The 25,642-nt window shown below is 43.8% G+C and overlaps 1 protein-coding gene across 1 annotated transcript in view; it reads right to left on the bottom strand.

Annotated features, from left to right (window-relative positions):
* The window catches only part of adhfe1 (alcohol dehydrogenase iron containing 1), a 41,077-nt gene that overhangs the window by 5,640 nt on the left and 9,795 nt on the right, over positions 1-25,642 (bottom strand). The window contains exons 5-11 of the mRNA XM_060822679.1: positions 25,430-25,584; positions 23,240-23,436; positions 17,191-17,268; positions 15,107-15,212; positions 10,750-10,902; positions 4,203-4,301; positions 1,821-1,899 (exon numbers count right to left, since the gene is read on the bottom strand). Coding sequence (XP_060678662.1) covers positions 1,821-1,899; positions 4,203-4,301; positions 10,750-10,902; positions 15,107-15,212; positions 17,191-17,268; positions 23,240-23,436; positions 25,430-25,584 — 867 coding nt within the window. The remainder of the gene's footprint in view (positions 1-1,820; positions 1,900-4,202; positions 4,302-10,749; positions 10,903-15,106; positions 15,213-17,190; positions 17,269-23,239; positions 23,437-25,429; positions 25,585-25,642) is intronic.

Raw genomic sequence — 25,642 nt, 5'->3', positions numbered from 1 at the left:
CCCATCACACTCCCCAGCACACCCTCTGTGAGGGACGGCACAAGATTCAACCTTTTTCACTCTGAGGAACGCTAAAAGTGATCATCAGTCTTTGAGGTGATAACAGAGGTTTTACATGTTAACGCTCTCTGACATTACAGAAGTGATCACCCTGTGAGACTCATTATAACAAAATTCTTTATTGTAATTGGAGCTACTTTATAAGACCAGGTGAGTCACTTGAGATCTGTGTAATTTTTGACACGGTTTACAACCTATCAGAGTCTGGAACAGGGTGACCGAACTGCTGCATTTAAAGAATAAACTAGGTGACTGACAAAGAGTCACGAGTTTGAGTTTGAGTTTGATTTCTTCTTGTCATGTGCAACGAGATACAATGAAAGTGTTGTCTTGTGTGTTCGACAGGCAGATCAAATCATATAAGTGCATCAGGGTAACAGAACAGAATGCAACATACAATGTTATAGAGTCATACAGCACAAAAACAGGCCCTTCAGTCCAACCAGTCTGTGCTAAACATAATCCCAAACTAAACTAGTCCCACCTGCCTGCTCCTGGCCCATATCCCTCCAAACCTTTCCTATTCATGTACTTATCCAAATGTCTTTTAAACGTTGTAACTGTACCTGCATCCACCTCTTCCCCCGGAAGTTCATCCACACATGAACTCCTCTCAGTGTAAAGGGATTGACCCTCATGTCTTTTTTAAATCTTCCTCCTCTCACCTTAAAAATATGCCGTTTAGTCTTGAAAGCCCTCACCCGAAGGAAAAGACACCCTGTCATTGACCTATCCATGCCCCTCGTGATTTTATAAACCTCTGCAGCATCTCCCCTCAACCTTCTACACCCCAGGAAAAAGGTCCCATCCTATCCAGCCTCTCCCCAAAACTCAAACCCTCCATTCCTAGCAACATCCTGGTAAATCTTTTCTGAACCCTCTCCAGCTTAATGATATCCTTCCTATAACAGGTGACCGGAACTGGACACTATGTTCCAGATGAGGCCTCACCAATGTCCTGTACAACTTTAATATGACTTCCTAACTCCTATGCTCAAAGGACTGAGCAATGAAGGCAAGCTTGCTAAATGCCTACTTCACCACCCTGTCTACCTGTGATGCAAACTTCAAAGCATTATGTACCTGAACCCCTAGGTCTCTCTGTTCTACAACACTACCCAAGGCTCTAGTTTTAATTGTTGAACTCTTGCCTATGTTTCTTTTATCAAAATGCAATACCTCTCACTTATCCAAATTAAATTCCATCTGCCATTCCTCAGTCCATTGACCCAATTGATCAAGATCTCTTGGTAATCTTAGATAATCTTCCTCACTGTCCACATTACCATCAATTTTGATGCCATCCACAAACTTACTAACCATGCTTTCTGTTGTATTTAAGTCATAGAGTCATAGAAATGTACTGCACAGTGTTTTAATCTCAGCAACATGTCTTTGCTCATCACTCTTAAGTGAGAAAGTTACTCATGAGTCAGATGAATAATATATACAAGAGTACAACAATCCTTTACATTTCGAAGGCACCATGAGGTATGGGGAGAAGCAGGAATACGCTGTGATAGAGGGTCAGGGATGATGAGGCAGGCTCAAAGGGCTGAATGGCCTACTCCTGCTCCAAGTTTCTAATGTGACACATTACAAGTTAGGCATACAGCCCATGTTCAGTATACCCCCCTTTGTAACCTTGTCACATCACCCGACTCCAACAATAAGTCACAGCTTTGTAATACATCTTTATCATATTCCCTGCATGATCTATGTCCGAGGCAGCTGGATGTACATTCACTGCAAATACATACCACCAAAGGGTGATCCACGTTGTAGTCCTTTGCTGTAAAGTTTTTCACCATTCCTGCTATTGGATACGACATTCCATGACTGAGAGTACACAAAATGTACAGTTTGAGTCTGATCACCTAATGTAAGCAACTCACATCTTTTCACCATGAGCACCCAATACGTCCCCACCACCCCCCAGATTATAGCATAAATGCTGCCTCCTCCACACTTTAAGCCCCGATGAAGAATCATTTAGACTCAAAATGTTAGCTTGCTCTCTCTCCCTGGATGCTGTCTGACCCACTGTGATCTCCAGCAAAGAGTATGGGCTTGTGGTGCAACGGTAGTGTGCCTGACTCCAGATCAGAAAGTTGCATGTTCAAATCACATCAGGCTTAATTGAAGAAGAAAAAAAGGGTGACACGGTCACTCAGTGGTTGGCACTGCTGACTCACAGCGCCAGGGACCCGGTTTGATTCCCACCTCGGGTGACTAGCTGTGTGGAGTTTGCACATTCTCCCTGTGTCTGCGTAGCTTTCCTCCCACAGTCCAAAAATGTGCAGGTCAGATAAACTGGCCATGCTAAATTGCCCATAGGAGCAGGTGCATTAGTCAGGGGTAAATATACAGTAGGGTATTGGGTCTGGGTGGGGTACTCTTCGGAGGGTTGGTGTGGACTTGTTGGGCCGAAGGGCCTGTTTCCATACAGTAGGGAATCTATTCTAAAATTTGTTGTTTTGAGTTACTGTATTTTCTCTTGTGTAACTCAAGAGATCTGAAAATTCAACAAAATTTTAAGAGTCTCATGTTAAAACTAACTGAATCCACAATTATAGATTAAAATTAGTGAGATTTAAAAAGTCCCTGAGTTACTTCAGAGACAGTATGGATGCTTTTTTAAGGGCATACACTGTTTGTCAAGTTGACAGGTTTCGAAACGAGAGTGACTGCACAGACACAGGGCTTCAACAGACAGTGTGTCGGGGTTTGCGAAGCAGTTAGATAGTAAGGTGGATGGGATTTGATGATCCGTCTCTGCCCAGGCTCAGGGGCAGGACTGAGCCATGCCTTTGGGTTTGCAAGGTGCAGAATAAAGATCCTGCCACCCTCCTGCTTCTCTTTGGTCCAATTCGAAATGTTTGCCCCTCCTGTCCAGAAGGCAATGTGTGCTGCACATTGGCATTCAATCAGAGGGCTGGCTGGCTGCAGGGTTATCATTCCACTGGCATTGCCCATCCCCCCTTCCCAGCATTCCCCTTCCTTGTGACTTCTATTATGTGACTGAATTGTTAAAGTTCCCATGATAACCGTCACCAGCATTCTCACAACAACCAATCTGAGGTGAGGCCTTCAATGCCTCACTTTCTCTCTCCTTTTTTTAAAAAAGTGGTGTTACATTTTCCAATTTTGAAACTGATGGGTCCACTATCAAAGCTGGGCTAGTTTGGAAAATCCCAGCGATTGCACACCGAAGGTGACAGCAATCTCTTTTACAGCCCAAGGTTTCAGTCTGCTAGGACCTGGGAAATAGTCAGAATGTCAGGTTTCTGCAGATATTAATGACCTTAATTTCCCCACTCTGTTTAAACCCTAGTTTAACCCAACATTTGCAATATATTTTTCTACAATGAAGGCAGATACAGGACATTTGTTCCAATATCTCTGACATTTTCTAATTCTCCATTATAATTTCTCCTGTCTCGGCTTCGAAGAGAGTAATGTTTACTTTAGTTATTCTCTTATCTTTTAAAGAATAATAAAACACGTACTCAAGGCTTAAAGAAAGTCCCACTGCAGGTAGCAGTATCATCGTCACACATACTTTAGGAGATCCCTTTATAATGCTGTTTGATTGATATCAGCCAGTAATTATTGGCAGGTTTATATGAAGGAGGTTAATGTTACCTCTTGGCACAGATGTTGCTGGATCTGCAGAGTTCAAAGATAAGTAGTAAAATAGGGTAAAGTCACCATAGTCTTCCCAGACCATAGGGCTGCTCTCTCGTTAGGGAGGGACAGAGAGAGAGAGAGAGAGAGGGGGGGGAAGGACAGAGAGACAGACAGACAGAGACAGAGAGAGCGACAGAAAGAGACAGAGAGAGCGACAGAGAGACAGAGACAACTGGTGGTGGTTTAACCTGAGGGTCACCATGCCTCAAGTGAGGGGAGAGATTGAGAAGGTGGGAACTTAGCACCTGGGGTTGGGAACTGACTTCATACTATTGCTATCCCTCTGCATCACAAACCAGATGTCCAGCCAACTGAGCTGCTTTTAACTAATACACAGCAAAGAAAGGAAAAGGCAAATCAGTCCATAAAACACTAAAATATTAAGCTCTGTAAAGGTGTGTTATTTGTGGAAGATTGGCATTCATATCACACACATGTATTGCATTGCTTACCAGAGGTGGACACCAGCGTTTCCAAAACCAATTCCTGCAAAAACACTCGCAAGGTGCATGTTGAATCTAGCCTCGATGTCATCAGGGTGTCTAACAGCACTAGCAGTATGAAGGAGAAATTAATATTTTACACGTGATAACAGCATTCACAGAAAAACACCTGAACAATCTCCTATGACATTCAACGTGGGCGATAACAGGCGATACCAGGGGCAGGATTTAATGGGGCTTGTAAGAATGGGAAGGACCTAGGCTCGGGGCGTGGGAAGGGTATGTTATTGGGAGCTGCCATCTTGAGTCTGCAGCATTAGTTTGAGGTTGTGTGATATACCGGGTGGCATGTCAATGGCAAAGTGGCCAACACGATAGTGTATGTTGGGAAACTATTTCCCATTCATTTGTGGAGCTTGAAAACTCATCTATTGGGGAGCACATCAAATTCAGTCCATCTACAGGAACCTCCCTCTGGTTTCCTCATGGCTTAAAGATGGTGTGCACCCAATGTTTAATCTTTCGATTTGAGGGGAGGGTTTGGCGTTGTCTACCTCACCAGGTATGGAGTTATCAGGAATGGTAGCAGAAAGGATGAGGAGGGGGCTACACAGTTTAGTAGTCAGGTCCTCAAACAGCATAGTGGTTAGCAAAAGGTGCCCAAGTCTTGAAGCAGAGGGTTAAGAGGCGGAAGTACTTGAAGGGATCCAGGCTTCATCCTCTAGGGGAGGGGTTATCACTGCAGCGCTGTGGTCCTGTGTGTCTCAGGGAGACAGTTGCACCACAATGGAAAGCCAATGGTCAGGGAAGGGAACTGGGCAGGTCAGTGCATCCACTGGAAGCTGCTGCGTCGCAGGAGATCAGATGGGCATCCATCACATTGCAGATCAGGGAGGAAGCCACTGTGGGATTGGAGGGGCTCTGGGCATGGGCCATGGGAAGATCATGCAATCCCACTGATTAACTCCCAGGTGCTATAGGAATGAAGACCACGTCCACAGAGGTGCACACATCATTGTCTGCCACCTCCACACAGTCCCCTTTGTGGATGTGCAATGGGTCTCAAACATACACCCAGTCTCTCTGCAGCTTCACCTGCTACCAGAGGATGGCTCGGTCACACAGAAACACAGGCCACAAGACCATTAACCGAGGGGGAAGGGAGGTCGGTAGAAACCTAACCGAGATCATCTTCATCACTGCAGAGTGCAGGAGCACCAGCGAATGTTCAAAATGCACACCAACTATCTCTAGATGTCCAAGATGCAATGCTGGTCACAGCTTTCTCAGGAGGCAGTCACCCACCCTATAGCTCAGGGGCCTCAGAGGGAACCCAAGCCAATCACCCTCAAAGGTAACCGTGGCTCTAAGTCCCTTGACAAGGAGCTCACTTCAGGGGAACATTTCCCAGACTGCACCACACTGACTGAGATCTCAGAGTAGATCTCCCAGGTGCCAGAACCATGCAGAAACGTGGTCAGGACTATCAGAAGCAACAATCTTCAATCGTTCTGACCACAAATGATACTGTGACCTCACCATCTTTCCTCACTTGCAGACCATCTCTCTGCCAGTCTCCATCAAGAACTACCTCATTTCACCCATCCCTACCTCCAGCACTATGGGGAGTATACTGTTCTATCACCAGATGCAAGCAGTTGACTCTTAGCCATCCGCTATCTTCGCATCCCACCCAACAGCTGCCACGGGGAATGCCTGACAGTGCAGACAGCTGTCTAAAGGAGGAGATTCCAACTAACCCATACAATAAGAAAGTGAACAAGGTATGCTGTGATATTTACAATAACATACCAGCACTAGAGTGCCTCAATGTTCCTTCCATGGCCACTTCACCTTCTTGTCACTTGGAGATCAGCAGCTTGGGAGGAGGTAGGTTACAGAATGCAATCTTCCAGTGCATGACAAGATGTGGGTCACACCCTTCAATCTGCAGTGTGCCTGCTCGTGTGCAGCTCCCATGGGCAGCAGTTGTGCCCATGTCCTGACCTTCTGTTATGGGCTGCATGCCTCTCATTTAATTCTACCCCAAATATAATTCTTCAGCTGGTTTGGAGCTCAGTCCTATAGCAAATGAAGGTGGTAAAAGAGGGGGAGGTGTGGCATTGTTAGTCAAAGGAGAAAGTGAGGTCTGCAGATGCTGGAGATCAGAGCTAAAAATGTGTTGCTGGAAAAGCGCAGTAGGTCAGGCAGCATCCAAGGAACAGGAAATTCGACGTTTCGGGCATAAGCCCTTCCTGATGAAGGGCTTATGCCCGAAACGTTGAATTTCCTGTTCCTTGGATGCTGCCTGACCTGCTGCGCTTTTCCAGCAACACATTTTCAGCATTGTTAGTCAAACACAGTATTACAGTGTCAGAAAGGACATTTGAGGACTCTGAGGTAGTACGGGCTGAGGTTAGAAACAGGAAAGAAGAAGCCATCCTGTTGGGAGTTTTCTACAGATCTCCGAATAGTTCCAGAGATGTGGAGCAAAGGTGATTCTGGATAGAAGTGAGAGTAACAGAGTAGTTGTTATGGAGAACTTTAACTTTCCAAATATTGACTGGAAATATTATAGTTTGAGTACGTTAGATGGGTCAAATTTAGTCCATTGTGTGCAGGATGGTTTCCTGACACCGTAGGTAGAGAGGTCAACAAGGGGAAAGGCCACATTAGATTTGGTACGGTAATGAACCTGGCCAGGAATTAGATTTGGAGGTAAGTGGAGCACTTTGGTGATAATGACCACATTTGGTGATGTTTACTTCAGGGATGGAAGAGATAGATATATAACACAGAGTAAGAGTTATTGTTCTCCTCGGAGAGGCAATTATGTTGCAATTAGGCAAGATGGAGGATGCACAGGACGGGGAAGGAAACAGCAGGGGATGGCACAATAGAAATGTGGACCTTACTCAAGGAACAGTTATTGCATGTCCTTGCTAAGTATGTACCAGTCAGCTAGGGAGGAAGTGGTCGAGCGAGGGAACCGTGGTTTACTAAAGAAGTTGAACCTCTTCTCAAGAGGAAAAAGGTTTATGTTAGGATGAGATTTGAAGGCTCAATTAGGGCGCTTGAGGGTTATAAATTAGCCAGGAAAGACCCAAAGAGAAAACTAAGAAGAGCCAGGAAGAGACATTGGCTGATAGGATCAAGGAAGGCCCTAAAGCTCTCTATATGTACATCAGGAATAAAAGAATGACTAAAGAAAAATTAGGGCCAATCAAGGATAGTTGTGGGAAGTTGTGTGTGGAGTCCGAGAAGATAGAGAAACACTAAATGAATATTTTTCGTCAGTATTCACACTGGAAAAAAGACAATATTGTCAAGGAGAATACTGAGATCCAGGCCTCTAGTCTAGACGGGATTGAGATTCACAAGGAGGTGGTGTTAGCAATTCTGGAAAGTGTGAAAATAGATAAGTCCCCTGGGCCGGATGGGATTTAGTTTAGGATTCTCTGGGAAGCCAGGGAGGAGATTACAGAGCCTTTGGCTTTGATCTTTATGTTGACATTGTCTACAGGGATAGTTCCAGAAGACTGGAGGATAGCAAATGTTGTCCCCTTGTTCAAGAAGGGGAGTAGAGACAACCCTGGTAATTATAGACCAGTGAGCCTTACTTAGATTAGATTACTTACAGTGTGGAAACAGGCCCTTTGGCCCAACAAGTCCACACCGACCCTCTGAAGCGCTACCCACCCAACCCCATTCCTCTAAATTTACCCCTTCACTTAACACTATGGGCAATTTAGCATGGGCAATTCACCTAACCTGCATATCTTTGGACTGTGGGAGGAAACCGGAGCACCCAGAGGAAACCCATGCAGACACGGGGAGAATGTGCAAACTCCACACAGTCAGTCGCCTGAGGTGGGTTCAGTTGTGGGTAAAGTGTTGGAAAAGGTTATAAGCAATAGGATTTACAATCATCTAAAAAGGAATTAATTGATTAGGGATAGTCATCATGGTTTTCTGAAGTGCAGGTTGTGCCTTACAAACCTTATTGAGTTCTTTCAAATGGTGACCAAACAGGTTGATGAGGGTGTAGTGGTTGATGTGGTGTATATGGATTCTGTAAGGCGTTTGATAAGGTTCCCCACGGTAGGCTATTGCACAAAATACTGAGCCATGGGATTGAGGGTAATTTAGCTGTTTGAATCAGATATTGGCTAGCTGAAAGAATACGGAGGGTGGTGGTTGATGGGAAATGTTCATCCTGGAGTTCAGTTGCTAGTGGTGACCGCAAGGATCTGTTTTGGGGCCACTGCTGTTTTCATTTTTATAAATGACCTGGATGAACGTGTAGAAGGATGGGTCAGTAAATTTGTGGATGACACTAAGGTTGGTGGAGTTGTGGATAGTGCTGAAGGATGTTGCAAGTTACAGAGGGACATAGATAAGCTGAGGAGCTGGGCTGAGAGGTGGCAAATGGAGTTTAATGTAAACAATTGTGAGGTGATTCACTTTGGAAGGAGTAACAGGAATGCAGCGTGCTGAGCTAATGGTAAGATTCTTGGTAGTTACAAGGTTTGTGAAGGTTTGTAGCTGAGGTTGAGGTTTAGGGTGTAGGTTTGCTCGCTGAGCTGTAGGTTTGATATCCAGACATTTCATTACCTGGCTCGGTAACATCATCAGTGGTGACCTCCAAGTGAAGCGAAGCTGTTGTCTCCTGCTTTCTATTGGAGGTCGCCACTGATGATGTTACCTAGCCAGGTAATGAAACAGCTCAGCAAGCAAACCTACACTGTAAGTCTTGGTAGTGTAGACGAGCAGAGGGATCTTGGTGTCCATGTACATAGATCCCTGAAAGTCGCCACCCAGATTGATAGGGTTGTTAAGGTATATGGTGTGTTAGCTTTTATTGGTAGAGGGATTGAGTTTTGAAGTCACAAAGTTATGCTGCAGCTGTACAAAACTCTGGTGCGGTTGTACTTGGAGTATTGTGGACAGTTCTAGTCACTGCATTATAGGAAGGGTGTGGAAGCTTTGGGAAGGGTTCAGCGGAGATTTACTAGGATATTGCCCGGAATGGAAGGAAGGTCTTATGAGGAAAGGCTGAGGATGTTTTCGTTAGAGAGAAGGTTGAGAGATGACTTAATTGAGACATCGAAGATAATCAGAGGCTTAGATAGGGTGGACAGTGAGAGCCTTTTTCCTTGGATGGTGATGGCTAACATGTGGGGACATAACTTTAAATTGAGGGGTGATAGGTATAGAACAGACGTCAGAGGTAGTTTCATTACTCAGAGAGTAGTAGGGTCGTGGAAAGCACTGCCTGCAACAGTAGTAGACTTGCTAACTTTAAGGACATTTAAATGGTTATTGGATAAAACATGAATGAAAATGGAATAGTGTACGGTAGATCAGCTTCAGATTGGTTCCACAGGTCGGCACGACATCGTGGGCCGAAGGGCCTGTACTGTAATGTTCTATGTTTGAAATACTCAGGGTATTATAAATAACATTTTATTGTTAACTTTAACCATGATATTTTTGACCATGTACAGTATAAAATAAACCAGAGAAGAAACAAAGAATATATCTAAGCTGTCATCATACACCAACCAGTTAGGTTATTAGAACCTGGTACAGACTGATTACTTTGGAAGAGTTCATTTCATTTTTTCTTCATTATGTTGCAGCTAAGTAACTTTGCTAATAAGATTAATTGTTCCCTCTGTAATCAAGTTCTTTTTTCTAACAAAGGCTCACATTGCTGATGACTGTGTCACCATCAAGATGTACCAGCAAAATTAGGCCATTCAGCCCACTGCATCAGCTCTGCCGTTTTATCAGATAGTGGCTGATCTGATGATTCTTAAGTCCACTTTCCTGCCTACACCCTTACTGCCCTTATTGATTAAAAATCTGCCTTCCTCAGCCTCAAATATATTTATTGACCCAGCCTGAATAGTCGTGTGTGCGGACAAATTCCATAGAGTCACTTGCCTCTGATTTCTGGAATGGCTATACTGCCCTCTGTGGGTTAGCTGTGTGACTGGCAGCAGCCTGGGAATAACTGGGCCAAAACAACGATTCCCAATCCTTTTCTGGAGAATATATCCTTCCTCAAAAGTTTAAGTTTGACATTATTTATTTACTAATTATTCTATTTTGCAAGCTGAACTCCTCTTCAAACGCAAAACACCACATTATTAAAATCAAATGATATCTAACGAAGGGTCACTGCACTCTAAAAGTTAAGACAAGCAGAATTAGGCCATTTGGCCCATCGAGTCTGCTTCCCCATTCGGTCGTGGCTGATATGTTTCTCAACCCCATTCTCCTGCCTTCTCCCCATATCCTTTGATCCCCTGACTAAGCAAGAACCTATCTATCTCTGTCTTAAACACACTCAATGACTTGGCCTCCACAGCCCTCTGTGACAATGAGTTCCACATAGTCATCACCCTCTGGCCAAAAGTAATCCCTCCTCATCTCAATTCTAAAAGGGTCGTCTCTTCACTCTGAGGCTGAATTTCTCCAACAATTTCTGCTTTGGTGCCAAATTATTAAAGCTGGAACCAGTCATAGCTAGAGATCGGTTTCGTGTTACCGTTTCAGATACTTTGCCACGATGTTTAAGGCATGCTTGGACCAGACATCACTGATGGGGTTACTCCCTTGATAAGCTGGACGATTGATTGGGTTAGATGGGCAGGGTGACCGTAGGTTGTAGGGGAGTGCGGTGTAGGACTCCAGAGCGTGGCTGTGAACAAGAACAGAGAGCATCAACAACTTCAAATGTACCTCCTGTGTGTGGAGGAATTTAAATGCGACTGTTGGAACTTATAAAAGTTTCTACATGATTAAAAAGAGAGTTCTAGACAGTTTGATTTATAGAACAGAATCCCTACAGTGTGGAAACAGGCTCTTCAGCCCAACAAATCCAGACTGGCCCTCCAAAGAGTAACCCACCCCCCCTTCCCTATGACTCTACATTTACCCCTGACTAATACACCTAATCTACACACCCTGAACACTATGGGCAATTTAGCATAACTAATTCACCTAACCTGCACATCTTTGGAAACCAGAACATCCGGCTGAAACCCACACAGAAATGGGGGCAACATATAAACTCCACACAGACAGCTGCCCGAGGCTGGAATCGAACCCGGGTCCGTGGTGCTGTGAGGCAGCAGTGCTAACCACTGAGCCACTGTGATTGGTCTTTTGAATTTTGCATCAGAACCATCTGTTGCTATTTGAGCAATTTGATTGGTTTATGGTCGATATACCTTCCAATAATTTGATTAGCTGGTGAAAATTATGTTAATTTTTTTGGCTGCTCTTCTTAAACCTGTCCCACCATGGTCCTAACTCTAGTTTATCAGCTGCAGCCTTGGGCATAAATGCTCATTTGATGATGTTTGCCAGCATCTGGCTAACAGTGCAATTTCACAGATGGATAAATGTGACAGATTGCTACATTGCTATCTACAGACCCTGTCAGCTTGCTCTCCCACTCGGTCCTTCCTTCCTAAGTGCCAAAGTCTGGTCTTTACTAAGGCAACTATCTCTGGCTTTTCCAGCTCTTTTTCATCTCATCGCTCTTATAAGGTCTCCAATTAGGTAGAGTTACTCCCTCTCAGAAACTTTATGAAATAATGGTTCCTCAAAGCCTCCCACTGGCCTTTCAGAAATCTCCTTCCGTTATCTGCAGCAGCAGGTGAATAGCGAGTGACTTTAATCGCTGTCACAATGCTCTCCTGCCTTTTATACTGGGCAGTTTGGAGAGGTTTGTAGAGGTTGCTAATGACAGCACTAGCTGCAAAACAATATGTGGTCTCTTTCTTGAACATTAAGTGTAATTTACAGTCAGTGTTTTGTAACAGAAAAAGAGGCTCCTCATTTCATTCTGTCTACACCAACCCTCAAACCAATCCATTTCCCAGCAGTTTGCCCAGACCCTGTGTGCCACGTTGTTTCAAGTGTTCACCTAAATAAATAAATAAATAGAGGTTTCATTATCCTTAGCAAGGGTGTGTGCTTCAACTCCCTTTAGCAAAACATAGCTTATGTTAAATGTTAATCAAACATTTGTTGAAATTCAACACCATGACTTTAGAGATTGTTCAGCAACTGGAAGAATGTATTGATTTCTGGGAAAATGTAATTATATTGACTGAAGAAAAAGCAGAATAATTATTTCATATTTAACTATCACAATACAATTATATGCCAAAGATGAGCTGATTGTTTGATGACAAGATACAATGTTCATTTTACCTCTTGAAGACATGCCATCGGATATGGGTCTGATCATTCAGCATGTTAAGTTACCAATATTGTATATGAGTGTTGAGTACTGGGTGTGGGATATCACAGCCATAATGGCCATCTATAGACACTTCCCAACAGCTATTTCAATGGTCAGGACTGGAACCCGCCTGGTCTTTCCCTAGCCTGACATATTTGGCAAAAACAGTGAACAGCCATTCGCTGGAGTGTAGGAGGTTCAGAGGTGACCATATAGAAGTTTATAAAATCATGAGGGGTATAGATAAGGTTAATGGTGGGTGTCTTTATCCCTAGGATGGAGAACTTTGGGACTGGGGCCTCATTTTTAAGGATAGAGATTTTAAAAAGACATGAGGAGCAAATCTTTTACACAAAGGGTGATTCGTGTGTGGAATGAACTTCCTGAGGAAGTGGTGGATGTGGGTACAATTACAACATTTAAAAGACACTTGGATAAGCACATGAATAGGAAAGGTTTGGAGGTGCTGGCAGCTGGGACTGGTTTAGTTTGGGATTGTGTTCAGCTTGGACTGGTCGGACAGAAGGGTCTGTTTCTGTGCTGTATGACTCTATGATTATGTATTGCATGTTACAGACACTATAAAGTTAGAACATCCAAGAGATCAAGAGTGAGACCATCTCAATTACATGGAAGAAAATTATATTGGAAATATGACTGAAACGACAAGTTTGGCTGCTTAAAAAAAAACCAAATAAAAATTATCCTCACAGCATTTATCAAAGACCCTATGAGAGCGCATTATACTAATTCCAATAATCTGAAGAATCAGACAGCTCCTGTACTTTACAACAATATAATATAGGAACAGAAGTAGGCCACTCAGCCCATCGAATCTGCCTTCATTCAATCATGGCTGATAGGTTTCTCAACACCATTCTCCTGCCTTCTCCTGGTAACCCTTGATCACTGCTTACAAATCAAGAACATGTCTGTCTCTGTCTTAAACACACTCAATGACTTGGCCTCCACAGCCCTCTGCGCCAATAGGTTCCATGGAATTATCACCCCCTGGCTGAAGAAATTCCTCCTCCTCTCAGTTGTAAAGGGTCGTCCCTACAGTCTGAGGCTGTGCCCTTGGGTCCCCCAGTCTCTCGAGGAGAAAGTGAGGTCTGCAGATGCTGGAGATCAGAGCTGAAAATGTGTTGCTGGAAAAGCGCAGCAGGTCAGGCAGCATCCAAGGAACAGGAAATTCGATGTTTCGGGCATAAGCCCTTCATCCGCGTGGGCGGCACGGTGGCACAGTGGTTAGCACTGCTGCCTCACAGCGCTGGAGACCCGGGTTCAATTCCCGACTCAGGCGACTGACTGTGTGGAGTTTGCACGTTCTCCCCGTGTCAGCGTGGGTTTCCTCCGGGTGCTCCGGTTTCCTCCCACAGTCCAAAGATGTGCGGGTCAGGTGAATTGGCCATGCTAAATTGCCCGTAGTGTTAGGTAAGGGGTAAATGTAGGGGTATGGGTGGGTTTCGCTTCGGCGGGTCGGTGTGGACTTGTTGGGCCGAAGGGCCTGTTTCCACACTGTAAATCTAATCTAATCTAATCCTGACCGAAACGTCGAATTTCCTGTTCCTTGGATGCTGCCTGACCTGCTGCGCTTTTCCAGCAACACATTTTCAGCTTCCCCAGTCTCTCCTATTGGTGAAAGCATCTTTTCCATGTCCACTCTACCCAGGCCTCTCAGTATTCTTTAAGTTTCAATCAGACTCCTCCTCATCCTTCTAACCTCCATTGAGTACACACCCAAACCTCCTCAACTGCTCCTCATATGACAAGCCGTTCATCCCTGGCATCATTCTTGTAATCCTCCTCTGGACCCCCTCCAATGCCAGCACATCCTTCCCTAGGTGCAGGGCCCAAAACTGCTCACGATATTCCAAACACAGTCTGACCAGAGCCTTATACAGCCTTAACTGTACATCTCTGCTCTTGCATTGTAGCTCTCTGGAAATGAATTCTAACTTTGCATTTGTCTTCCTAACTGCCTGTTAATTCGAAGAGAATCCTGAACTAAGACTCCCAAGTCCCTTTGTGTTTCAGACTTCCAAAGCCTTTTTCCTTCTGTAAGACAGTCTATGTCTCTATTCTTCCTACCAAAATGCATAACCTCCCACTTCCCCACATTATATTCCATCTGTCACATCTTAGCCCACTCTCCTAGCCTGCCCAAGTCCTTCTGCAGCCTCCCTGCTTCCTCAACACTCCCTGTCCCTTCACCTATCTTTGTGTCATCTGCAAACTTAGCAATACTGCCCTTAGTTCCTTCGATCAGTAATGTATAAAGTGAATAGCTGCAATTCTCAAGAGATGTTCAGAGATCTCTCAGCCAATACAGAAGGACTATGTGAGAAATCTGACTGTTCACAACAAAATGTGCATTTTCAAATTTGACAAAATTAGTAAAAAAAAGCTCATCAAACTCAGAAAAATACATGTTAAATAATCATAGACATACTGAAATTTCTACACAGAATGTTACTCCTTCGATCATTTAAACTTTATTACATTTGTTTACAATTATTTCAGAGTTGCTCCAAATCTGTGCTCACTGGTACAGCAATGGAAGGTGTGTTCCATCACATCTCTAGTGATGTTGTGCTAGCAGAGAGGGAGCAGTTGCTAAGACAATTTTGAACCTGGAAGGATTACCTACCAAAGTACATCAAATCCACTGTAAGCAGCCACTCGCTCAGGCATGTGCAGTGTGTGCGAAGGGTCCACGATTCCAAGCGCTGGTTTCAGAGCCCTGCTGGCAATACCTAAAATGGAACGTTCAGCAGACAGTGGGAAAACAAAACCAGCTCAGTCACAGAATCATACAGATGTGCAGCACGGAAACAGACCCTTCGTCCAACCTGTCCATGCCGACCAGATATCCCAACCCAATCTAGTCCCACCTGCCAGCACCTGGCCCATATCCCTCCAAACCCTTCCCATTCATATACACATCCAGATGCCTTTTAAATGTTGCAATTGTACCAGCCTCCACCACATCCTCTAGCAGCTCATTCCATACACCCATACACGTATCACCCTCTGTGTGAAAAAGCTGCCCCTTAGGTCCTTTTTAAATCTTTCCCCTCTCACCTTAAACCTATGCCCTCTAGTTCTGGACTCCCCTCCCTGGGGGAAAAGACTTTGTCCATTTACCCTAACTATGCCCCTCATAATTTTGTAAACCTCTATAAGGTCACCCCTCAGCCTCCGACGCTCCAGGGAAAACAGCCCCAGCCTGTTCAGCCTCTCCCTGTAGCTCAGATCCTCCAACCCTGGCAATATCCTTGTAAATCTTTTCTGAACCCTTTCAAGTTTCACAACAGCTTTCTTATAGCATGGAGAGGTCAGTATCCTAATCCCACCCTCCCCTATATCCTCTGATCCCTTTAGTCACAAGAGCTACATCTACCTTCTTCTTAAAAACACAATGTCTTGGCCTCAACTACTGTCTGTGGTAGGGAATTCCACAAGCTCAGCATTCTCTGGCTAAAGAAATTTCTCGTCATCTCAGTCCTAAGTCACCCTCTTGATAAAATTCTAAGATAATAACACTAAGTTCATCAGTTTCGGTCCGATTCCCACGAGGAATCTCTGCCATGGTCTCTGGAGGCAGGGAGAGATTATCTCATATCCCTGCCTTAGGTAACAGCCAGGACCTGCCATTGTGAACCATCAAAGTCAGGGTGTGACTGTAACTCAGTCCCCAGTAGGTGACGGGATATAACATCTCAGGCTGCAGGGACCTGCCTGATGTACTCACTGTAGCAAACTCAGATGTTGCAAATATCTCCAGCTCCTGCAGGGAAGGAGCCTGATGGACTCCCCATGGTCACCTTCCCTGATATTTCTGGACCCTCAGTTTATCCACTCCATTCACTCTTCTTTTCTTATTTTATCCTTTCTTCTCTTGTTCTTTTTTTCTCTTTTTTATTTTATGGTACTGGGCTCTTGGTGAGGAGCTTGGTTGTGGTGACAACATCAGCTGCTGTGACTGGGCGCAACGGCGTGGGACTCAGGGTGGTGGCGTTAGAGACAGGGTGGGGTTCCTGACAGCGTCAGCGTCCAGCGCACGTTCCTGGAGATGGTGGTGGAGGGGAGTTTGGGCCCAGTACAAGACCCAGCTGCATTGGCGGGGGCTGCATTGGCCAGGTGGGCCTGAAGGGGGCTCATGGCTGAGTAGAGTGGGTACTGGCAGCATCGGCAGTGGCTCCATTGGTGAGGTCCACAGTCACCAGGGCATCGGTGGTGGTGGTGGTGAGATGGTGCGGAAGAACAGGCGAGTTTCCTTCCATCCGCGATGGTGCAGTGAAGGGGACTCATGGCTGGCCAATAGGCCCATGATGGAGCACGGAACAAGAAGGGCTGTAAAACCGACACTTTCTTTACTCCTGCATTGGTCTGTCTTTACATTCTATGGTTCGGTTTATTTTCCTGTGTTTGAAGATCTGTAGCCTATTAAGTTCTGTAGTGCCAGAGAGTGACAACACTATCCAACACTATTCCCTGTATTTTTGTAACAAGATACACGTGACAATAAATAAATCAAATCAAATCAAAAGCCTAAGCAATAATCACATGTACTGTGAATCACACACAAAATGTGCACACGCTATTTGGGGATTCTGAGAGTGCTGCTGTGGTTCTATGGATCAGATTTGTAATTAGTTATAAATACCCTTACCAAATTAACATGGGAAAGGGCCACCTCATCACAGTTTACATCGTCATGGTTACTTGTACCTGTTTTAACTTTCATAGCTTCGTAGTCAAATATTGCCACACCCGTGGTCTCACTTCCTGTGCCAGCTGTCGTAGGAACTGAGAATAAAAAATTAAAATGTGATTAGTTAATAGCTATATGCTTTTTTAAAACATACATATATATACTTCCAACATTTAATTTGCCGAGTAGAGAAATGGGCTGAGATGGGGCTCGTGATGGCCTTATGTCACTATAGGCATGGCAGAAACATAAATCTGTCTTCCTTTAAGATTTGTAATGACTAAAGAAACATGACACATGAAACATTCTTTTGGCTGATTGACAATAGGTATAAATATTGTTAGGACATGGTGTAAACCCTCCTGCTTAATGTAAAACCAGCAACACAAAAAAGATTTATCCTGTGCAGTAATCTGTAAAAATTCGAGTAGCCAAGAACTATGTAAAGTAAAAATTAACAACTTTATTTAGAGAATAATTAACTAACCATTATTTTCAATTTCTTTCTCTAACCTATCTTTTACCTTCCCTTCTGTAATACTAGTTCAATAAAACTCCCAATTATGATTTACACATCAAAATATCTTATCTCAAAAACCAGGCAGCTTGAGGTTCTTATCTTCGGATTTTCCTGTATCTTCTTTTCTCCTTGTTCAGAATTTAGAACATAGAACATAGAACATAGAACAATACAGCACAGAACAGGCCCTTCGGCCCACGATGTTGTGCCGAACATCTATCCTAGATTAAGCACCCATCCATGTACCTATCCAATTGCCGCTTAAAGGTCGCCAATGATTCTGACTCTACCACTCCCACGGGCAGCGCATTCCATGCCCCCACCACTCTCTGGGTAAAGAACCTACCTCTGACATCTCCCCTATACCTTCCACCCTTCACCTTAAATTTATGTCCCCTTGTAACACTCTGTTGTACCTGGGGAAAAAGTTTCTGACTGTCTACTTTATCTATTCCTCTGATCATCTTATAAACCTCTATCAAGTCACCCCTCATCCTTCGCCGTTCCAACGAGAAAAGGCCGAGAACTCTCAACCTATCCTCGTACGACCTATTCTCCATTCCAGGCAACATCCTGGTAAATCTTCTCTGCACCCTCTCCAAAGCTTCCACATCTTTCCTAAAGTGAGGCGACCAGAACTGCACACAGTACTCCAAATGTGGCCTAACCAAAGTCCTGTACAGCTGCAACATCACTTCACGACTCTTGAATTCAATCCCTCTGCTAATGAACGCTAATACACCATAGGCCTTCTTACAAGCTCTATCCACCTGAGTGGCAACTTCAAAGATCTATGTACATAGACCCCAAGATCCCTCTGTTCCTCCACCTGACTAAGAACCCTACCGTTAACCCTATATTCCGCATTCTTATTTGTTCTTCCAAAATGGACAACCTCACACTTGGCAGGGTTGAACTCCATCTGCCACTCCTCAGCCCAGTTCTGCATCATATCTAAGTCCCTTTGCAGCCGACAACAGCCCTCCTCACTGTCCACAACTCCACCAATCTTCGTATCATCTGCAAATTTACTGACCCACCCTTCGACTCCCTCATCCAAGTCATTAATAAAAATTACAAACAGCAGAGGACCCAGAACTGATCCCTGCCAAACTCTACTTGTAACTGGGCTCCAGGCTGAATATTTACCATCTACCACCACTCTCTACCACTGGTTAGCCAGTTTTCTATCTAATTGGCCAAATTTCCCTCTATCCCATGCCTCCTGACTTTCCGCATAAGCCTACCATGGGGAACCTTATCAAATGCCTTACTAAAATTCATGTACACTACATCCACTGCTCTACCCTCATCCACATGCTTGGTCACCTCCTCAAAGAGTTCAATAAGACTTGTAAGGCAAGACCTACCCTTCACAAATATGTGCTGGCTGTCCCTAATCAAGCAGTGTCTTTCCAGATACTCATAAATCCTATCCCTCAGTACCCTTTCCATTACTTTGCCTACCACAGAAGTAAGACCAACTGGCCTGTAATTCCCGGGGTTATCCCTATTCCCTTTTTTGAACAGGGGCACAACATTCGCTACTCTCCAGTCCCCTGGTACCACCCCTGTTGACAGTGAAGACGAAAAGATCATTGCCAACGGTACTGCAATTTCCTCTCTTGCTTCCCACATAATCCTAGGATATATCCCGTCAGGCCCAGGGGACTTGTCTATCCTCAAGTTGTTCAAAATGTCCAACACATCTTCCTTCCTAACAATTTCTGCATCACAAGTTACTAATCGAAAAGGTACTTTTAAGAAAGATTTTTTTTCAAGCAGTCTGTTACATGCTAGGACTTGGCAGTTCTCCTCTCAACTGTTCAATATCCCCCCCGGTATTATACCCCAAAGCATTGGATTGTGTCATTGGCTTTTAAGGTTGTCAATATACTCAATTCAAACTTGATTGGAAATTGGTATTTTTTCGGGGTATAATTTAAACTGATTGGCTAAATTTGAATTTGTCTTTGTCTACAGGCAACGAGCTAATCAAGTTGTTCGACCAAGTGTTACATACATTGTTGCCTTATTGAGAACACTTGGTGTTGTGTATGGTGGTTCTGTTGCTTTTAACTCTCTTAAAGTTAAGAGAGTTAACCATCCACATCTTCATAACAATATATAGGCCCTAAACGACCTTCCACATGGGTGTGAACTGGCAGAGGTGATAAAAGTTGAGATTTGGATGGGAATCCCTTAAGTTCATGATTACATGACACAAAGTCATAGAGACATACAGCAGGGAAACAAACCCTTTGGTCCAACCAGTCCATGCTGATCATAATCCCAGTCTAAACTAGCCCCACCTGCCTACTCCTGGCCCATATCCCTCCAAACCTTTCCTATTCATGTATCTATCCAAATGTTTTTTTACTGTTGTTATTGTACCTCCATCCACCACTTACTCAGGAAGTTCATTACTCTGTCTAAAAAGTTTGTCCCTCATGTCTCTTTTAAATCTCTCTCCTCTCACTTTAAAAAGTGTCCCCTAGTCTTAAAATCACCATCCTAGGAAAAAGGCAACTACTATTAACTCTGTCTATACCTCTCATTATGAATGTAAGTTTGCTCGCTGAGCTGGAAAGTTTGTTTTCAGACGTTTCGTCACCATACTGGGTAACATCATCAGTGGGCCTCCGGTGAAGCACTGGTGGGAGGATGGCCTGCTTTTTATTTATGTGTTTAGGTTTCCTTGGGTTGGTGATGTAATTTCATGTGGTGATGTCATTTCCTGTGGTGATTTAATTTCCTGTTCTTTTTCTCAGGTGGTAAATGGGATCCAAGTCAATGTGTTTGTTGATAGAGGTCCGGTTGGAATGCCATGCTTCTAGGAATTCTCATGTGTGTCTCTGTTTGGCTTGTCCTAGGATGGGTGTATTGTCCCAGTCGAAGTGGTGTCCTTCCTCATCCATATGTGAGGATACTAGTGAGAGTGGGTCATGTCTTTTTGTGGCTAGTTGATGTTCATGTATCCTGGTGGCTGTTTTCTGCCTGTTTGTCCAATGTAGTGTGTGTTACAGTACTTGCAAGGTATTTTAGAAATGACATTAGTTTTGCTTGTTGTCTGTATGGGGTCTTTTAAGTTCATTAGCAGCTATTTTAATGTGTTGGTGGGTTTGTGGGCTACCATGATGCCAAGGGGTCTGAGTAGTCTGGCAGTCATTTCCGAGATGTCTTTGATGTAGGGGAGAGTGGCTAGGGTTTCTGGACGTATTTTGTCTGCTTGTTTGGGTTTGTTGCTGAGAAATCGGCAGACTGTGCTCATTACATACCCAATCTTTTTGAATGCACAGTATAGGTGCTTTTCCCCTTCTCTTCGTAGTTCCTCAGTGCTGCAGTGTGTGGTGGCTCATTGAAATGATGTTCTGATGCAGCTCCATTTGTGGATGTTGGGGTGATTACTCTGTCATTCAGTATTTGGTCCGTGTGTGTTGTTTTCCTGTAGACTCTGGTTTGAAGTTCCCCATTGGCTGTTCACTCTACTGTGTCATCTAGGAATGGCAGGTTATTGTTGTTTTCCTCCTCTTTAGTGAATTTTATGCCAGTAAGGATATTATGGATGGTGTTGAAGGTTTCCTGTAATTTGTTTCGTTTAGTGATGACAAAGGTGTCATCCACATAGCGGACCCAAAGTTTGGGTTGGATGGTTGGCAGAGCTGTTTGTTCGGGTCTCTGCATTACTGCCTCTGCTAAGAACCCTGACATTGGGGATCCCATTGGTGTTCCATTGGTTTGTCCATAGGTTTTGTTGTTGAAGGTGAAGTGGGTGGTAAGGCATAGGTTCACTAGCTTGACGATATTATCCATCCATCCATCCTAGGACAAGCCAAACAGAGACATGCACGAGGATTCCTAGAAACACGGCATTCTAACCGAAACTCTATCAACAAACACATTGACTTGAATTCTATTTACCACCTGAGAAAAAGAACAGGAAATTACATCACCACAGGAAATTACATTGCCATAGGAAATGACATCACCAACCCAAGGAAACCTAAACACATAAATAAAAAGTGGGCCATACCACCAGTGCTTCACCAGAGGCTCATTGATGATGTTACCCAGGATAGTGACAAAACATCTGAAAACAAACCTTTTGGCTTAGCGAGCAAACTTACATCCAGAACCTCAGCCTGAGCTACAAATCTTCTCAAAATTTGCTAGCCCCTCATTATTTTATCAGGTTGCCTCTCAACCTTCTACGTTCCAGTGAAAAAAGTCCCAGCTTATTCAGCCTTTCTTTAAAATTCAAAGCTTCCATATTCAGCAACATCCTGATAAATCTCTTCTGAATCCTCTCCAGTCTGATAATATCCTTCCTGTAACAGGGCAACCAGAACTGGACACAGTATTCCAGAAGATTCTCACCAACCTCAACATGACTTCCCAACTCCTATACGACACTATTTAAATATGATTTATTGCACAAATATTTATATCAGATGGCAAGCCTGAATAAAAAGGATACAGTGGAAGAACAGTTAGGGAGAGATTGGTTTAGTCAGGAGAATCCAGGGACTAAAGGCAAGTGGATGGTGTCTGGAGTGGAGCCTGATTTGGGGGTGATGGAGGTGCAGATAGTGTGCAATATGTAAAATGTGGTTCGTGGGGGTCAGCAGAATATGGTGGGGCAGCAGATCAATCACATTTCAAGGGGAAGTCTTATAATGGGACTATTGTTATATGGCTACATTATACACAACAATCTTTATGACTGCATCACCAGTTAATCTCCAAAGGCACTGTAAACATAATCAAGACTAACAGCATTTTTCAGGAGTGCTGAGATGGAGGAAAGATTCAAAGGGACAAAGAGGAGAGCAGAGAATGCAGACAGAGTGAGAGAGCAGTGGGCAGAGGGGAGGGAAAGATTGTGGGAAAAGAGATATGAAGAGATAAAGTTTGCGCCTGCAAATAATTTTCACTTCCACCATTTTAAAGCTCCAATGTTGGGAATAACAAATTATTGTGAACCTTGATTCTAATTGACAAGATAGTTGATTTAAATTAGTAAAACGAACTCATAGTTATTTGAACCAGCAGCCCTTTATAGGTTAGTATAATACAGACTGGTGAGTGATGATCTTTTTGAAAACCCCCTTTATTTAATCATTCAGTCCACAATTTGAATGATCTTACATTATTAAAAGTTGAAGGAAAAAAAGTGGTGATTAAGAATATACCAAATACAAAATGAAAATAGATTGCACATGACAATAAATGTTTAACCAACTATACAGGTTGGTACACTTATAGCAGAGTCCAATGTCTGTGTGTGCTGATATAGTGGATGTTTGATCATGGTTAATGTTGCTGATGATGTTGTCAAGCACTTAAATCAATATCACACATTTTTATTATTTGCACATTGCGCAGTTTCGCATGGAGTTAGTAGCACTGCCACTCAATATGGTTCACTTCCATTGTTCCCTCTCTAAATACACTAAAGTTGGATATCACAATCTGTCTGTTACACAGAAAAATTGAAATGGTACAATACAGACCAACTCGGAATGAAATCAGCAGCACGGACTCACCTGCTATCAAAGGACAGAGACTAACAACAACGGGTTTGCCGTTTCCAATTGGTGCATTGACATAGTCCAGGAACTCAGCATCGGGACTGCAGGAGTAAAGGTTGGCCACTTTGCATGTGTCCATCACCGATCCACCTCCGACAGCGACAAACGCATCAAATTGTTCTTGACGAGCAAATGTTATTGCTTCCTTGAAGCTAATATAGTTTCAGAAAGTGGAGAATAATCAATGTAAACCAAAACATCACATCAGAATAGGACATACTAAAAAATTAAACAAGTGTTACACTTTGCTTTTTTTTCCGAAAGGAGAGCTCTCGGTAAATCAGACATTGTTGGAAAAGCTCAGCAGGTTTGGCACCGTCTGTGAGGGGATGTTTCAGGTCCAGCGACCCTTCTTCGGGATTTTAGGTAAGTTCTACTTGGAAAGTAAGATCTTCTGGGATTCTGAATGCACCCAGGGCTTTATCCTTAGTCTACGCTGGTAGCTGTCCTGTAATGCTGTGGTAGTGTCCCTACTTCTGAGCCAGGAGGCCTGGGTTCAAGTCCCACTTGCAGCAGAGGTATGTAACAATAGGTTGACGAGAAACTATCTCTCTAATCTGTGCTGAGCTAACTGATCCTAACAAGCACAACAATCAGCCTGGACTATTTCACTGGCACTATACATTCGTTGTAGTTTAATTTATTTTAGCTAACAAGGCCTATCACTTTACTTGGAAGTATCGTTTTACTTCAGCTGGATAATTCAGCTTATTCACAGGCAATTTCACCTCCTCCCCAAGGTTACTCTGTCTGGACCTCGCCTTTCCTGTTTCATTTATATTTTAGTTTGTATTATTGCCTGTAACTCCTTCCCATCGCCCCACTAGTAAAAAGCCTTTGCTTTCTGTTGGAACACTAGACCCATTTGGTTCCTGGAATCTGAACAGTGATCTGGAAGTAGGTCATTCAGCTCAGTGAGTTCACACCAATCCTCCAAAGAGTACCCCACCCACAGCCATCCCTTTACCCTATATTCCCCAGGGCTAACCCACCGAGCCTGCACGTTCCTGGACACCATCGGCAATTTAGCATGGCCAATCCAACACATCTTTGGACTGCGGGAGGAAACTGGAGCACCCAGAGGAAACCCCACAGACACAGGGAGAACATACAACCTCCACACACACAGTTGGCTGAGGCTGGGAATTGAACCAGGGTCCCTGCAGCTGTGAGGCAGCAGTGCTAACCACTGAGCCACTGCGCCACTTATTCAGCCTATCCTATTGATAATAGAAATAATGAGTCGAAAAGTGTGGCGGTGGAAAAGCACAGCATGTCAGGGAGCATTCAAGGAGCAGGGGAATCAATGTTTCAGGCAGAAGCCTTCATCAGAATTCCAGTGAGTAAAGAGGAAGGCCAGCAGTGATTCAGAAGGGAATCCTAGTCAAGATGGAGAGCCACTGGCCTTCCCACCCACATTATTGTTATTGTCCCATTGCCTGGAGGAGAATGCAAACCATCCCAGAGTCATTTGTACATCACAGAAACAGACCCTTCGGTCCAAATCGTCCATGCCGATCAGATATTCTAAATTAATCTAGTCTCATTTGCCAACATTTAGCCCATATCCCTCTAAACCCTTCCTATTCATATACCCATTCCGATGCCTCCTAAATGTTGTAATTGTACCAGCTTCCAACACTTCCTCTGGCAGCTCATTCCATACATGCACCACCCTCTGCATGAAAATGCTGTCCCTTAGATCTTTCCCCTCTCACCTTAAACCTCTGCCCTCTAGGTTTGGACTCCCCTACCCTGGGAAAAAGACCTTTGTTATGCACCTTATCCAGGGAGGCCAGAATTGAACACAGTATTCCAAAAGTGGTCTCACCAATGTCCTATACAGCCACAGCATGACATCCCAACTCATATCCTCAATGCACTGACCAAGAAAGGCAAATGCTTTCTTTACAATCCTATCCACCTGTTGGGTCACTGTGGTGAGGAATGTCCACATGAGGCAGTCTCTTCAACCTGTGCTAAATGTGTCGTGTGGTAGGCATTTTTTTCAAAATATATACCCAGTTGAAGTACAGACTTTTTAAATTGAGAGATTACTAATAGTGGAATAGTAATACTCGGGATATGAGCAACAATAATACCACAATGACATTACTCCATAACTCACAATGAGTTACTGCTTACCTTCCATCTGTCGGTTCCACTCTCACCTTGTCAAATACTTTAAAATTTATTCCATTCTTAACCACTGAATCCAGGACTGCTTTAACAGGAGGGAGTTTGGCTACATTCTTGTCAGTCATGATACAAACATTCCTGGCCTTCATGTTCTGTAGATCCTACAGAAATACCAAATGCTGGAATGTTTTAACATGAAAAACATGTGAACAGCAAATT

Source organism: Hemiscyllium ocellatum, chromosome 4 (genome assembly GCF_020745735.1).
Source record: "Hemiscyllium ocellatum isolate sHemOce1 chromosome 4, sHemOce1.pat.X.cur, whole genome shotgun sequence".
NCBI lineage: Eukaryota > Metazoa > Chordata > Chondrichthyes > Orectolobiformes > Hemiscylliidae > Hemiscyllium > Hemiscyllium ocellatum.
Note: the sequence above shows the minus strand (reverse complement) of the source record. Positions and strands in the feature narration are given on the sequence as shown.